This window comes from Megalops cyprinoides, chromosome 7 (genome assembly GCF_013368585.1).
Source record: "Megalops cyprinoides isolate fMegCyp1 chromosome 7, fMegCyp1.pri, whole genome shotgun sequence".
NCBI classification, from domain to species: domain Eukaryota; kingdom Metazoa; phylum Chordata; class Actinopteri; order Elopiformes; family Megalopidae; genus Megalops; species Megalops cyprinoides.
In genome coordinates, this window is record NC_050589.1 from 19848153 (window position 1) to 19861763 (window position 13611).

Genomic DNA, 13611 nt, shown 5'->3' on the forward strand with positions numbered 1-13611 from the left:
GCACTTTAATACCCGAACTGGACCTGGCCCAAAGATTATAACTTTATCTGTTACCTGACCCAGCCCTAACCCAACCTAATGAGGGAGCAGATGGGTTTGCTTGTGTGAAAACATTCCTAATTACCAACCCAGCAACTGGTAATAATGAAATCAAATCAAAATCATGTTCGGGAGCTTACATATATCAAAATTTTCTTACCAAACCTTCTCCTTTTCAGTAAAACCCAGTGAATAGGTGCTGTATAAAGTCTGTACAAAAACTAAATAAATCCCACAGTATGTAATGATCAGCAGCTTAACAAATGAACACAATGCAGTCCATCCTTGTTGGGGAAACAGTGCATTTTGTGGTGAATAAAGTCTGTGCAAGTAAAAAAATTTGAAAAATGAGAAAATTCAGCTCAACAGTTTGACAAAACAGTCCTTTTTGTGAAAACTTGTTGGTTTTTCCATCTAAATAAGTAAATAAATTAAATAATAAATCCATTCAAGCTTGATATGTTCAGTAGCCTTAAAAATGTCAGTTCCTTTTCTGTATAGGTTATTCATTCCAAATGAGATTTTCGCACCAAAATTTTAGACAGCACTGCATTCAAAACCTGACATCCAGAAACATTAAGCCCAACCCAACCCACATCTGAATGCTATTGTGTAATGATGGGCCCAAACTTGAGCAAACCCAACATGTTTTGTTGGGTCCCTTAGGGTTCATGTTTGCTTGCTTGCAGTAAAAGATATACCCCCACTTTTGCCCCCATCATGCTACACAGAGTAGTATCGGAGGGTAGAGCAGAGAGAATTGGGAAACAGGGTTACAGCACTGAACAAGGTCATAATAACTAACGCAGGGAGAGCTGTCTTCCCAGTTTACCCTCAGTCACCCAAACTCCATTAAGACACCAGCAGATCACAGCTATGACAGCCTGCAAGAAACCAGGCCACCGACATCATTAACTAAATAAGACTACTGTTATCAAACTCACTGACTGCCTACCAACTATGCTTCCATTCAACTGATTACACAAGATAGTCATGGTGTGTGGTATCCTTCCTTGCCTTGACAACTCCAAGAGTGACTCAGGCTCCCTTCAGTTCATACTCGCCCTTGAACTGCTCTCCCTCATTCTAGCGCCGCCATTTGGAACAGCGTTGCCCCAGGCATCCAGCTTGCTGGATCTCAGATCCACTGAGACATGGAATGCGTGTTACACTAATGTCACACGGAGGGGATGGTGTGAGGCAGGGCTCTGCCTAAAAGAGCCTATGGAACCAGATATTTTGGATTCACCCCTACCTACACCAGAAATTGATATCCACCCCACAACTTTGTGACCCCTAACCTTATCCCAATTCCTCTTATTCCACCTTACTTTCTAATGCTCATTGTTTTTTTTCTAAATCCCATTTTTCCCATTTGTAGTGAGCCTTTCCTGGCTCACCTTCAGTAATGATCATCTCTGTCTTATGTAAGGCACCACTGTACGAAAAAAGCATGGTCTATTGTTTTCCTACATCGAAAGGGTATTCAAAAGTGCCATGACAGATGCATTCCCTGGCATTCACAATATGTGCATGAGCACAATTTCTCCCTTTGGCTTTTTAAAACAATGCCTCTCCCCCAGCACAACAGCCTACACTTATGGCTGAAACATACTGTAGGCAATTATTTTCATGCTAAAGCTCTGGAAAGAAATGATGCTCTCACCCAGAGAAGAGCGCTTCTCATTGCGCAGGGGCTGGTATGCACCAGTAGTTATTACTTGCAGCTGAGGAGAGTAAATGGCATTTAGAGAGAGTTATTAATTTATTTGACTCGTCAGCGCAGCTCCTAGGCAGGGTGGTGGGGTGAGGACGGTGGGGAGGGAGGCAGAGCAGAATGGGGCAGCACGCCGAGACACAGTCCTGCCTACTGGTGTCCTCCTGCTCACTGGGGGGCACTAAAGCAGGGGTGTGACCACAACACACATTGGGCAGCGGGCAGCAGACAGTGGGCAGGGAGGCGTAACAGTGCGAAGCACTGCGAAAAGACACGATCCCCCATAACTATATCCTCCAGTCCAGAAGGAGGTGCAAAAATTGGAATGTTGGCACATCTCTCTTGTGTACCCAAGGGTTTATTGTTTTCCATCAAATATCCCACCCTAATCCCTGTTGTCTGTGTCTCTGCCCCCACTACCTCATCATCGATTGCCTCCGACATCCACCATGCATACCGAGTACAGAGACTTCAGATCCGTCAGAGGCAGACCTGATGGTGCAGATTTGCCTCATGTAAAGTTTAACACTGACACTTCCACATCCTTAAACACAGCTGTACAGGAAACACACAGGTAAGCCCTTAACCAGCTTGCAAGAGCCTTGTCTAGCCAAGGCCATAATAGCATTTATGTAATTCCAATCAAACACACACCAACTTAGTGTCAGTTCACTCTCCCCAGTCTTGTGTTAAAAAGAAAAAAAGAAGTTCATCAAAGGGCAATGGAGAATAGGGATGTCAATCAGTCAATAGGATGTTTTTCAGCCCTTTGAGTTGCAGTTCTGTGGTTTCCGAAAATGAAAGAGACAGAGCATCTTCAGCCTAACCTAAGCACGTCACACTCAATCAGAGTGGCAGCACTGTGACACTATAAAAAAGGCAGATGCTTCAATGTGCTTCAATGTCTTTGTTGTTTTTATTTTGCTTCAAAAAGTGCTTCCACAGCAAATGCTACGGGGCTGAGAACACTTGGGAATATGGTTGATTCTCTGGAGCACCCAGAGTGAAAACACATGTTCTAAATGCATAGACACACAAATGTGCATGCCCGTGCAGGCACACACACACACACACACACACACACACACACACACACACACACACACACACACACACACACACACACATATATACATTTATACATAAAACATGTTTTTGCATTTCCACTACAGCAGTAAACATGAGAAAGAGAAAGTAATAACTTAAGCGTCTTCCTTTCAGCAAAAATTTTATTAGGAATAAGTGAGGATAATCCATTTTCTTTCCTTTTTTGTTGTTTCACTCTGCCTCTCTTGGTTTCTCCCTCTCTCTCTCCCCTATGTAATCAGCTTACTTACAAGGCACAATTAAACCTCTGATTCCTGCATCACGTTTTATTCTCTTTTTTTCTCACCAGAAACACATCAAATGTGAGAACTAACACTTCTATAGCTGCAACACAAGATCCAGCCATACTGTGTCTGCAAGCCTTTCAGAGCCCCTTCGAACCCTGCTGAATGGAATATTTGAATCAATACAGTATTTGGGGAGCCTTTTTTCACTACTGAGCCCCTCTGTAATCCCGTGGTTTGGCTGTCAGTGTATTCCGGCCTGACTCTAAGTGACACTTTCACTGTTCCCCGTCATTATGCCCGTCCGAAAGCCACATTCACTTCTACCACAGGTTCCAAAATTCATATTCAGTGGAGCACAAAGAGAATGGGCCATTATTATAAATTACAATAATGAGGAAACCGCTGGGTGACGGTCAATTCGAATGCAGGTGATAATGGCCTGTCTTTAACACTAAAGCGTTTTGGGCTTCATTGTTGCACCTCTGTAAGTTATCTGTTCCTGGCTAATTAAGCCTTTCAGTGGCAATGTTGGCAAATAACTGAAGCGGTTTTCTTGTTCTGTCGCCTTTTTTGCCTCATGGTTGAGAGAAAAAGGAAACACAAAAACGTGGCAGCATTCCACATTCCACATAAGCGCAGCATTTTTAATGGAGTCTCTATCAAAGGAGTACGCAGTAATGTACAATTTATTCAAGATGGCTCATGCCATCATCAGTTAGCTTTTATTCAAAGGGTATCTGAAAATCCTTCATGGAAAATTACTTCAGAGACCCCTCACCCAGTCCGTGTGGGACTGCAGCAATACCTACGAAGACAGGCCCCACTGCGAGTTTGGGACCAGGGCCTGGGCTGGTGTCTCTCCCTCGGCAGGCAAATTCGGAGGACTATTGGGAATCAGGCAGGGTTGCAGCGGGTGAGCTGCCATTCAGTGTGTGTAATATGTTGCCCGAGTTTCCTGCCTCAACAATCGCTCCACTAAATGAAGTGGATTTGGATAATCTGCCTTTTGTCTCAGACAGAGTGAAAGAGGCCGTCTCATTTTCCCGCATTTAGAAGAAGCGTGGAGAGGAGAGGGATAAAGAGGGAAGGAGAAAGGAGAAAGAGACTTTGTACTGGATGAAGTACTCCATCACCGTGCTTTACTGGTTTAGGTGTGTGAGTGTGTATATATGTGTGTGTGTGGTTGCACTCACCTGTGTGTGTATCTGTGTATGTGCCTGTGCGTGGCTGCTTAGAACATTTATTACAAGCAATGCTGATACTGGGGCTATGGCGCTGTGCATGGCTTCACTGTCAGAAGTGTCATGACAAAATAACATTAAACATGATCACCGAGGATGAAATTGGAGTCTGGGCTTAAAGTGACACCTGGATCACAACAAGCTGCTCACTCCTTTGAGACGTGATGGGAGCGAAGGGCAGAGGGGAGGAGGAAGGGAGAGAGAAGCAGAGAGGCAAGTGTGTGGGGAGCAGGGGTGCGCAGTGTAGAGCAAAGGCGAAAGGAGAGAGGAGGAGGCAGAGGAGGTGGAGGAGGGGATAGGCCTCTTTTTGTGGCTGGAAGTGACCAGTGCAGGCTGCTGTCAGAGCGATGCATGGATGGAGAATGACGAACGTCCGAGCCATCGGAGAGAGTGAGCGTTTGTGACAGGGCCTCCCTGCTTCAGGGTCCGTGCAAGCTGGGCTTTTACTGCAAGCACCAGATGGGACTAGCTCACTGTCTTCTCTGAGGAAAACAAAGGGGCAGGGGAATTGGTGGATACCAGTGAGATAGTCTGAGAAACGGAAGCATCAGGGCAGCAGGGATTTTCCCGCTATAGTGTCAAATCAGGACTTAATCACTTAATGTCAAGTTATTAGCTGGATCATATCACTCAAGTTTCTTTTTTTAACCAGGGAAAGAGTTCCAGTTTTCATTCTTCTTCTTCAAGTCATAATTACTTCGTTTATATCAATGTTTGGAGGCGAAAACAAATTCTTCTACTGCAGGTGTCAACAAGCTGCTGATTGGAGGGTTAATCCAATCCTCCAAGGCTGCAGCCTGCTTGGACCTGAGGTGGTTCTCTTTAGACTTACATTTACATTTTGTTATTTGGCAGATGCTGTCATCCAGAGTGAATTACAAAAACAAGTACAAAGTACATCTAATAAAATGCTTGTTCTATAAAGACACAACGTGGTTACATTGTGAAGCATAAGCTATTACCTTGTGCAGTCGCTTCTGTGTTCTTCATACCAGTGTGTGGGTACCATCCCTTACTTCTGCAGAGTATATCACAGTAAAACTTTATAATTTGTTTTGTATAATGATGTAAGCCAATCAATTTGCTGACAGACTACACGCTAAATTCACCAGTCTCAGAGAATTCATCACTTTTTTTCCCAGGCCAGTCTGAAAACAAAACCGCAATGAAAGAGTACTGAATTAAATATGACAGTGCATTGAACCGAGTTCCAGATGGGTTACACGTCCCGGGACGTTATTCGTTTTTAATTTCCCCTGCTTTATTTTTTTTTTTATCCTGCGAGGTGAAAGCACATTCTCTAGGAGGGGGAATCACTTATTAATAACGGAAGCAATATTTCTGTAAAATATTTTTTTGACACATCTTCCTACTCTCAATACCAAAACACTGTCTTGAGCAGCAGACACTATATTTATTGCCATTGTGCTCACAACAAAGATGAAAACTGTCATGTATCATCAAAAGGATGAGTTGCCCTACTTCTCCAAAAGAAAAAAAAACTGAAGAACGAATAGACATGCTTTTCAGGTCTGCTGTAACACTGTCAGAAAACATAATCAACCTGTATCCCCCACAGTACTATCTCCAGCTGTTTACAGCCATGCAGCAGAAAGGGAGCAACCAAAGCCAATCTCACCACAGGGGAGGCCAAGGCCAAGGTATAGTTTTTTTGTGAATAAAAATGAGTGTGGCCTCTATGCAGCTTGCTTACGCATATACACACAGACCTTTCCCTGATTTGCCGGTCAAAGGCACATGAATCCCAGCCAGAGGAAGGCTCCATTTGTCTTTTTTTTTCCTGCCCGGGACTGAAATAGGTTTCCTCTATTGTAGCAAGGCGGCAGAGTTGTCACATGACTCCTACTAGGGAGAATTAAAAAGCCTCTACCCCACAGCTACAGACACAGAGGTCAAAGAGCAACAATGGGTGTAATTCGCAATACGTTTCCATTACAGCAGCAATCAGAGGCCCTATTTTGGTGAGACAAAACAGGCCTTGACTCTCCTGTTTGACGGCGAAACAGCACATGTAATTTTTCATCACAGTAATCACAAATTGCCTTTGATGATGATCGATTCAGCTTTTATGCTGTTAATTTGCCTAGCAGAGGCCTTGATCCTGGGCCACCTACAGATTTTACTCCTACCCTGTTCTGTCAGCCATTAACACAGCTGGGCCTTTCGTGGGATGGCTGAGACAAATCACCTTTCCTCCCTGCTATAGAAAAAGCCCCCTCAGGTTCAGAGGCCAGTTACAGGAAGACTGAAACCCCACTGCTGCTTTCATCTGTATACGTCTGAGTCCATTTGAACCACTGGGACACTGGGTTGCATGGTGTCCGGCTGCCAAGGCGTACATCCCCATAATTTAATTCTACAAAAACCTCCTTCAAAAGAAAAGCTGATAAACAAGCAAATCAGAAAACAAATATACTTTACAAAATCCCCTCAGCAAATGTCCACCCATTACAGATTCTCGACGCTCTGATTTGCCAACTGGCAGGCGGGGAGGCTGCAGGGTCTGTCGACCAATAAACAACCGTTATTAACGATTTAGAGCTCCGCTTGGAAGTAAAGCATTGAAAAACACGAATGAAAAACCAAGTGGAACCTGAAATGAAAACCTCAGGCACTTCTATTTGGAAAGAGAGAGAAAGAGAGAGAGACAGAGAGAAAGAAAGAGAGAGAGAGAGAGAGAGAGCATAAGTCTGGCTTTAGGACAGAGCTATTTCTTAAATGAGAGGAAATATCTGAAATTAAAAACAAGGCCAGGATGCATTCCACTGTTGCCTGTACCTCCAGTTACGTAGGACACTGCGTATTGTCATTCTTTCCCTTCCCTCCGTGGAGGCCAGGAGGGATTCATGATAACCATATTTACACCCATTGCTGTGCAGCGTTACCCCCCTCAGGCTCTGCGTCATTGGGAGATGTTCTGCAAAATCTCAGGGGGCTCCTTGTCCTGAACTGGCTGCTGGAAACCGTAAAACTACACTCTCTGATGCCTAGCATCTTTGTTTCTTTTTGGAAAACGAAACGCAATGAAACTGGGTCAGATGTGGCGAAACACAGCTCTAAGGAGGGAGGGCTGCGTTTGTCAAAGGCTAGCTAAAATGGTTGTGAGGAAAAACAAAGCAAAGCATTCGGCAAAAGGTGGCGGTCGCCTTGATGAGCGGTCAAGCCACATGCCCAGGAATTAGCATTGGCTTTGCTGGCCTCGACTGCAGAATTCAGAACACCGGGAAGTCGCGCAGCGCTGTGGCAATGCTAAGCTGGCATTCTTGGAATTAAGTGTATCTGTCGTGAGTGACAATCTGTGTTGTGAACTGTCTGTCTTGGGCTTAGTCGTCTGCTGGACAGCAGAAGGGTCTGGTTTCACACAGAAGGCGTTGTGCGTCTCAGCATTCATTCCTGAGAAATGCCATGGTGATCGCCCTTATTAGCAACACATGGTGCGGAGTGTGAAATTAGCCCTCAGAATATTCCTTTATTTATCTTTTTATGAATCCCCCAGGACACCCAGTTTTCTTGCTGAAGGGCAGACCGTAAAAAATTTCCCCCATGAGAGGCAGGTGCAACTTACTGGCAGCCTTAGCGTACAGGTATGCAATGGAAACACTCCTGGGCGTCGTATCTGTCACCTTGTTCTGTCTGTTCCAAAGCAACAAACACTACGTTCCACCAGCTGTTGACGAGCTGCTACCAGAAATGTTGCTAGCTACAGCAAGGCAGAAGCGGAACGGAAAAATATATTTCCTTTAAAACGTTTTACTCTTCTGCAATGGCTGGATGTGTTCTTCCCTCCTCTGTACGCACTCTGACAGATGCTCAGAAGCTGCCGAGCCCTCATTCGTCTGTCTGTGTGTGGTTTTACTGAGTATTCTGACATGCCACCGCATCCCCCAGGGGCCAGGGCATTAACATAAATCCAAGGTGTGAGACTGAGAGAGAAAAAACCCACAGATCATAAAATCCACGGGAAAGTGGTATGGGACATTTGCTTGGCATTCACTTGCAGGAGCTGTTGGTCTGCTTCCCCATGCAGAGACGTACTGCCCTGCCTTAGGGATGTAAACAGAATGCAGCCTTACACAGGGCATCACTCTTTACTATAGCACTGATGCTGGTCAAGATTCTGGCTCCCTTTTTGATCAACTGCCTTTGCATCAAGAATTGCACTGGGTAGGGAGGAGTAACATTTTCATGGTTTTTCATTTGGAGTGGACAGGATTTGTGTGTGTGTGTGTGTGTGTGTGTGTGTGTGTGTGTGTGTGTGATGCTCGTAATGGGACCTGGCAGGTTGTTCCGCTCATTGTGAACACACATCTCCTGCTGTGCCTCACTGTAATCTGTCTTGTGTTTTAGACTCTAACTGTGTTTTTTTTAGCCTACTTAAGCACTGAGAAGTGAGACTGGGACTGTTTAACCTAATGAAACTGGGAATACTTCAATAGCATTGTGCTCCCTATTGTTTTGATTAGAATTGCTAAAATTCCCCATACCTCCCTCACTTTGTCTTGCCTCTCATTGTTGTAATAACAATGTTGTGCTTTTTTTCAGAAAAATATTATCTTAAATGGCACATCAAAAAGGTTACATCACACACACACACACACACACACACACACACACACACACACACACACACACACACATAGGTGTGTTAAAATACAACACTGCCAATGCAGCCATGGCATGAAAAAGAAAGAGAGAAATAATAAACTTGGAAACAGGGAAACCATCCTTGTTGATTCTGAGAGGAAGCACTGCGTCCACTGAAGAGAAAAGTCACTGAGAAGCATTAAATGACAAGTTGGCAGGAAACATCCTAGCCCCTCACATAAATGCTGAGGAGCAGATTCTCTAAGGCCTCACTATAAATGATTGAAAAAGCAACAAGGACTAAAATACACAAACGTAGAAAAATAAGGTAAATAATAATACAAGTAAAACTAGCTGCTGTATTTACTAAATAGTCCAGAGACCCAGTGGCCATACCAATGCAGAGAATGAAAATATGACACCATCTATCTGGGTAGAAACCAGGCAGGTCCTTTTTTAAATTATTGCATTAAGAAGGCATTCACCAGAGGCATCCAAGCATCCTATGGATGGCTTCTTAAAGTAAACCTCAACCCACAGACATCCAAAGATCGCCAACATCAAGACGTTTTCTAGACTGTGATTTATATTATGGAGCGTAATGCTGTCCTTCCTATTCAGTCATAATACAAGGAGGTAATATTCTTTCAGTCCTGTGATTTGACCAGTGCATTACAACGGACATACCACAGAAAAAGACATTGCTACTTTCCGTCCACACATGACTAGACTCCTTGTCCACTGCCGATAAACGGATTTGTGATTATTTATTATATGTAAAATGCAATGCAGTTGCCGCCGGGTGAGAATGACGACTCTCTCCTGGAGACTATTGAACTACAAGCTCGTTAAACGACCATCCACCGACTTCCTATACTTAGCAAAGATGAACAAGCGAGACCACAGGAAATATGGGAGTTCCTTACTGGCTTAGTATATTCAGCATTAAATATTTATAACTCAGTTGGAAACCGTGGACAAATACCATCACAGGAATGTCCGCTCGAGGGGGGTGGGTCAGTTAATAATTTTATCAATGAACTCTTTACCCGTCGCGAAAAACCCTAGAATGTAGGTTTCGTCACACAGGCTCCTGTGAGACTAAATGAAGATAAAAACTTCACTCCCACGTTTTCGGAGCGGAATTCAACACTTCGGATATGTACAGTGCTTGCCACGCTCTCAGAGCAGAAGTCTTAACAGCCGTCGATAATATCCTTTTCAACACACTCTAAACAGGAAACTGTTTATCGGACGGGGAGCACCGGACCGACCGCTTTTTGGCACATATACAAGTACAGTATCTGTCAATTGCCACACAGGCGAATTCTTGTATCAGAGGTCCATCTGTTTCAACTGAGGCATAAAACAGCATAGAGAATACTGTGATAGAAAAAGCCCACAAATCTTTGCAGTTGCCTGTGCTCCCGAACAAGTGCCACTGTTAAAATATTGGGAAGACCCTGCTGAAGTCATTCAAATTCGTTGGTACGTTGGTATTACAACATACCATGCTGTGATGTCTTAACTATTCACACCGTGCAGACATAAAAATATCAGCATTTATAACATGGTACTGTCTTTTCGTTTTATCTGTGAGCTTAGGTGCACGTGTTTCATTTTTATATGTAAAGCATAAACTGTACAGAGTTCGCGGTCTTACCTCCAGACTTGTCCCAGTTGCAGTATGTGAATGATGGACTGAAAGAGCCACATGCAGATTCTGCAGCACCTCCGGGTACCGCTCCTAGTGCCCGTCGCAGGCACTACTCTGGCCCCAGTAGCGCTGCCAGCGCCCCGCTGTTCGCTGCCCTTGGTGCTGAAATTGCAATCTTCACCCGCCGCCGCTGCAGCCGCCGCTGCCGCGCTGACAGCGGCGGCTCCGCTGCTGCTGCCGTTGATATCCGAGTAATCGTACACAAACCACCTGAAACTCAACACCTGAACCACAACGGAGGGAACCACCACGAAGACCAGCGTCAGCCCGAACCACCAGTAGTCCCGCCTTAGGTAGTAGTCCGCGGCCAGCCACAGGTCGGTGGCCCCGTCTGAGAAGAAGACCAAGAGGGCGCACAGCACCCAGCAGCAGTCCAGCAGCGAGTAGCGCTTTCCGGCATTGCGATTTTGAAGTGGGCGCTGTTCAGGGTTTGCCAGACAACGAGGTGGGTTTTCATTCTGCACAGACACGGCTGCTCCATCCGATTTAGCGGCCATGTTTGTTGTAGAAAAGAGAGTAGGAAAGGGAGAGCGAGGGAGAGTAGGGGGAGGGGGTGATGTGTGTGTGTGAGTGAGAGAGAGTGAGAGAGCGAGAGAAAGGGAGAGAGAGAGAGAGAGAGAGGGAGAGAGAGAACATATGAGGGGAGGGGAGGTCCTCGGGGCAAATAGGGGTTAATGTTTTTTTGATGGTTCGATTTTTCGATTTTATTCGTGAAACCTACTTTTGAATGTGTTTATTCAGAATCCTTTTGGATATAATATTTATCTGTTTGGTTGAAGAACTTCCGGATGTGGAGTGAGTGCCATTCCTTCCCATGGCATGTTGGTGGAGCTGCAAATCTCCGCTGGCTCGCAGTCCTGGCCTGGTTGTCATGGGAAGGGGTGGAGGTTCATTGGCATAAAGATACACCGGAAAGAAAATTGATTAGAGAAAAATTTGATCTATTTCCTGATGCAGAAAGAACTCTAATTATTCTCCTGCTGTCGAGGGACACTTCTTGTTCCTGCGCTCATATGAACCCATGCATTCTTAAGACTCTTTCATCTTAATAATTAATAACTAATTTAATAAGTTTTCTCTGCAGTTACTGGCAGTGGTCATATTAATTCAATGCAGTAATGTGCAATGTCCTGAGATGAATCCAGCGCCACTAGGTGAGCCGCTGTATGTCTTTTTATGTTCTTATAAAACACAATATTACTTCAATTAGCCCTACATGGTTCAGCTCAAGGACTTCTACTTGATGCACAGTGCAATTGTGATGAACTATGTTGTGAATGCAGAATGACTAGTCTTTTCGCAGGAGGCGCAATATTCCATGGTCAATGCGTAAATGGTTTCATAATACACTGTATACATTGTATGTCTACGCTGCCAGGGTTCCCATTATAAGGTATTGATTAAAGACAGCTGTGACTCACACCATAGTGTCCTTTACGGCCCATAATTTCGCAGACGCCTCTTCACATGCTCCACCGCCAGGTGATCCAATTGTCACGGTGTGCTTAGGTGGAATTTTTATATCCTTGTGTGGTTACAGTATGTGGCAACAGCACGTTGAATTCTTGGTTTGGATTTAAGCATGTTGTCAGAATCAGTGTTGTATCTGTACATCCAAATACACAATATACTTTGACCTCTTCATTTTTGCTATTAATTTTAGTTATGTTTTGTTATTGACATTATTTTATTCCTACCACTACAATCACCTTTTTACTAGTCCAGCGGGGTCAACAAACAAAAGTCAAATGAACTTAAATACTGACAAAATTAATAACCGCCATTCTCAGCCTAATTATTGCTTAAATTCACTGCAAATTCTTTCACTGCATTGACCATACTGTAGGCACCACTTGTCATTGCCGATTACCTGGATCCAAAACGAACAACTTGTGACTTGCCAGTAGAGGATTAAATGTTTAGATTACCCATGACATTGCCAAAAATACAGCCCTGTACTTAGTCACCCCTCTGCAGTCTCTGTAGTGATATAATTGTGTTCTGTAACATGAATACCAAAAGGTTGACAGAACACAAAGGGAAAGTCACAGTCTGGTTGAATTTAGATAAAGCCTGGGTAACATAATCTTCTCCCACCTACTGAAAAAATACTCACACGGTACAGCTAAACTTTTTTAGGTGGTCCCTAAGTTAATAAAGTCCCGACTCTTTTAGATTAAACATTTGATTGGTTTGCATCCTGCCTGGGAAATCAAATCTGGACTAGTTAAAACCATGAGGCTGTGCAGGTCCTTGCAAAAGCAATAGTATTGCACCGAACCTTTCACATTCCTCAAGAGATAGTGTTTGTTGCAGTACTCCATCACAAAAATAAATCAAATTGTGAAAAGCACTCTGAGACTTTTACTCATGGCTGGCTCAGACATAAGTTCAATTTAATTCTAACCCATACGTTCTGTAATGGAGCGCCTTTTTACATGGTTCAGCTGGGGCACTGGGGAAGATGCAGGGCAGTCTATCCTCATTGGACAGAGGAGTTGTCTGTGCATGGCTGGAACGGGAAGAACAGCTGCAAGAACCGGGGAGAACAACAAGCTTTATAAGCCCGTTGAGCATAAAAAAGCAAAATGGGTCTCATGTAGATCTGCACCAATTATAGAGAGTAGATGCACATAAATTATGGGATTGCATTTGTTTTTTTCTTGCTCAACAGACTTACAGTACAATGCTAACTGTTTTTCACCTTTCATTTCTGGTACATAGATTCTTACCGGAGCAGCTGAGGTGAAGTGCCTTTCTCAGAGTCCCAGTAGTCGAGCCAAACCCATGGCCATCAGGGCGGAGAGTCCACTGCTCTAACTCTCGCACCACATGTTGCCCTACATAGCAAGCGGATTGACAGCTGGTAGCCAGAGGACTGACCTGAGCGATGGAGTGAAACAAGATTAGCGGGGGAAAGAGAGGACCAGGTGAGCAACTGAGTCCTACATTTGCTGA

At 44.3% G+C, this 13611-nt stretch overlaps 1 protein-coding gene across 1 annotated transcript in view; it reads right to left on the minus strand.

The window, feature by feature from the left end:
- The window catches only part of xkr7 (XK, Kell blood group complex subunit-related family, member 7), a 65031-nt gene extending 53881 nt beyond the window's left edge, over positions 1-11150 (minus strand). Inside the window, exon 1 of the mRNA XM_036533801.1 lies at positions 10600-11150. Within this exon, the coding sequence (XP_036389694.1) occupies positions 10600-11150 (551 nt within the window). The remainder of the gene's footprint in view (positions 1-10599) is intronic.
- Between the last annotated feature and the right edge of the window lie 2461 nt (positions 11151-13611).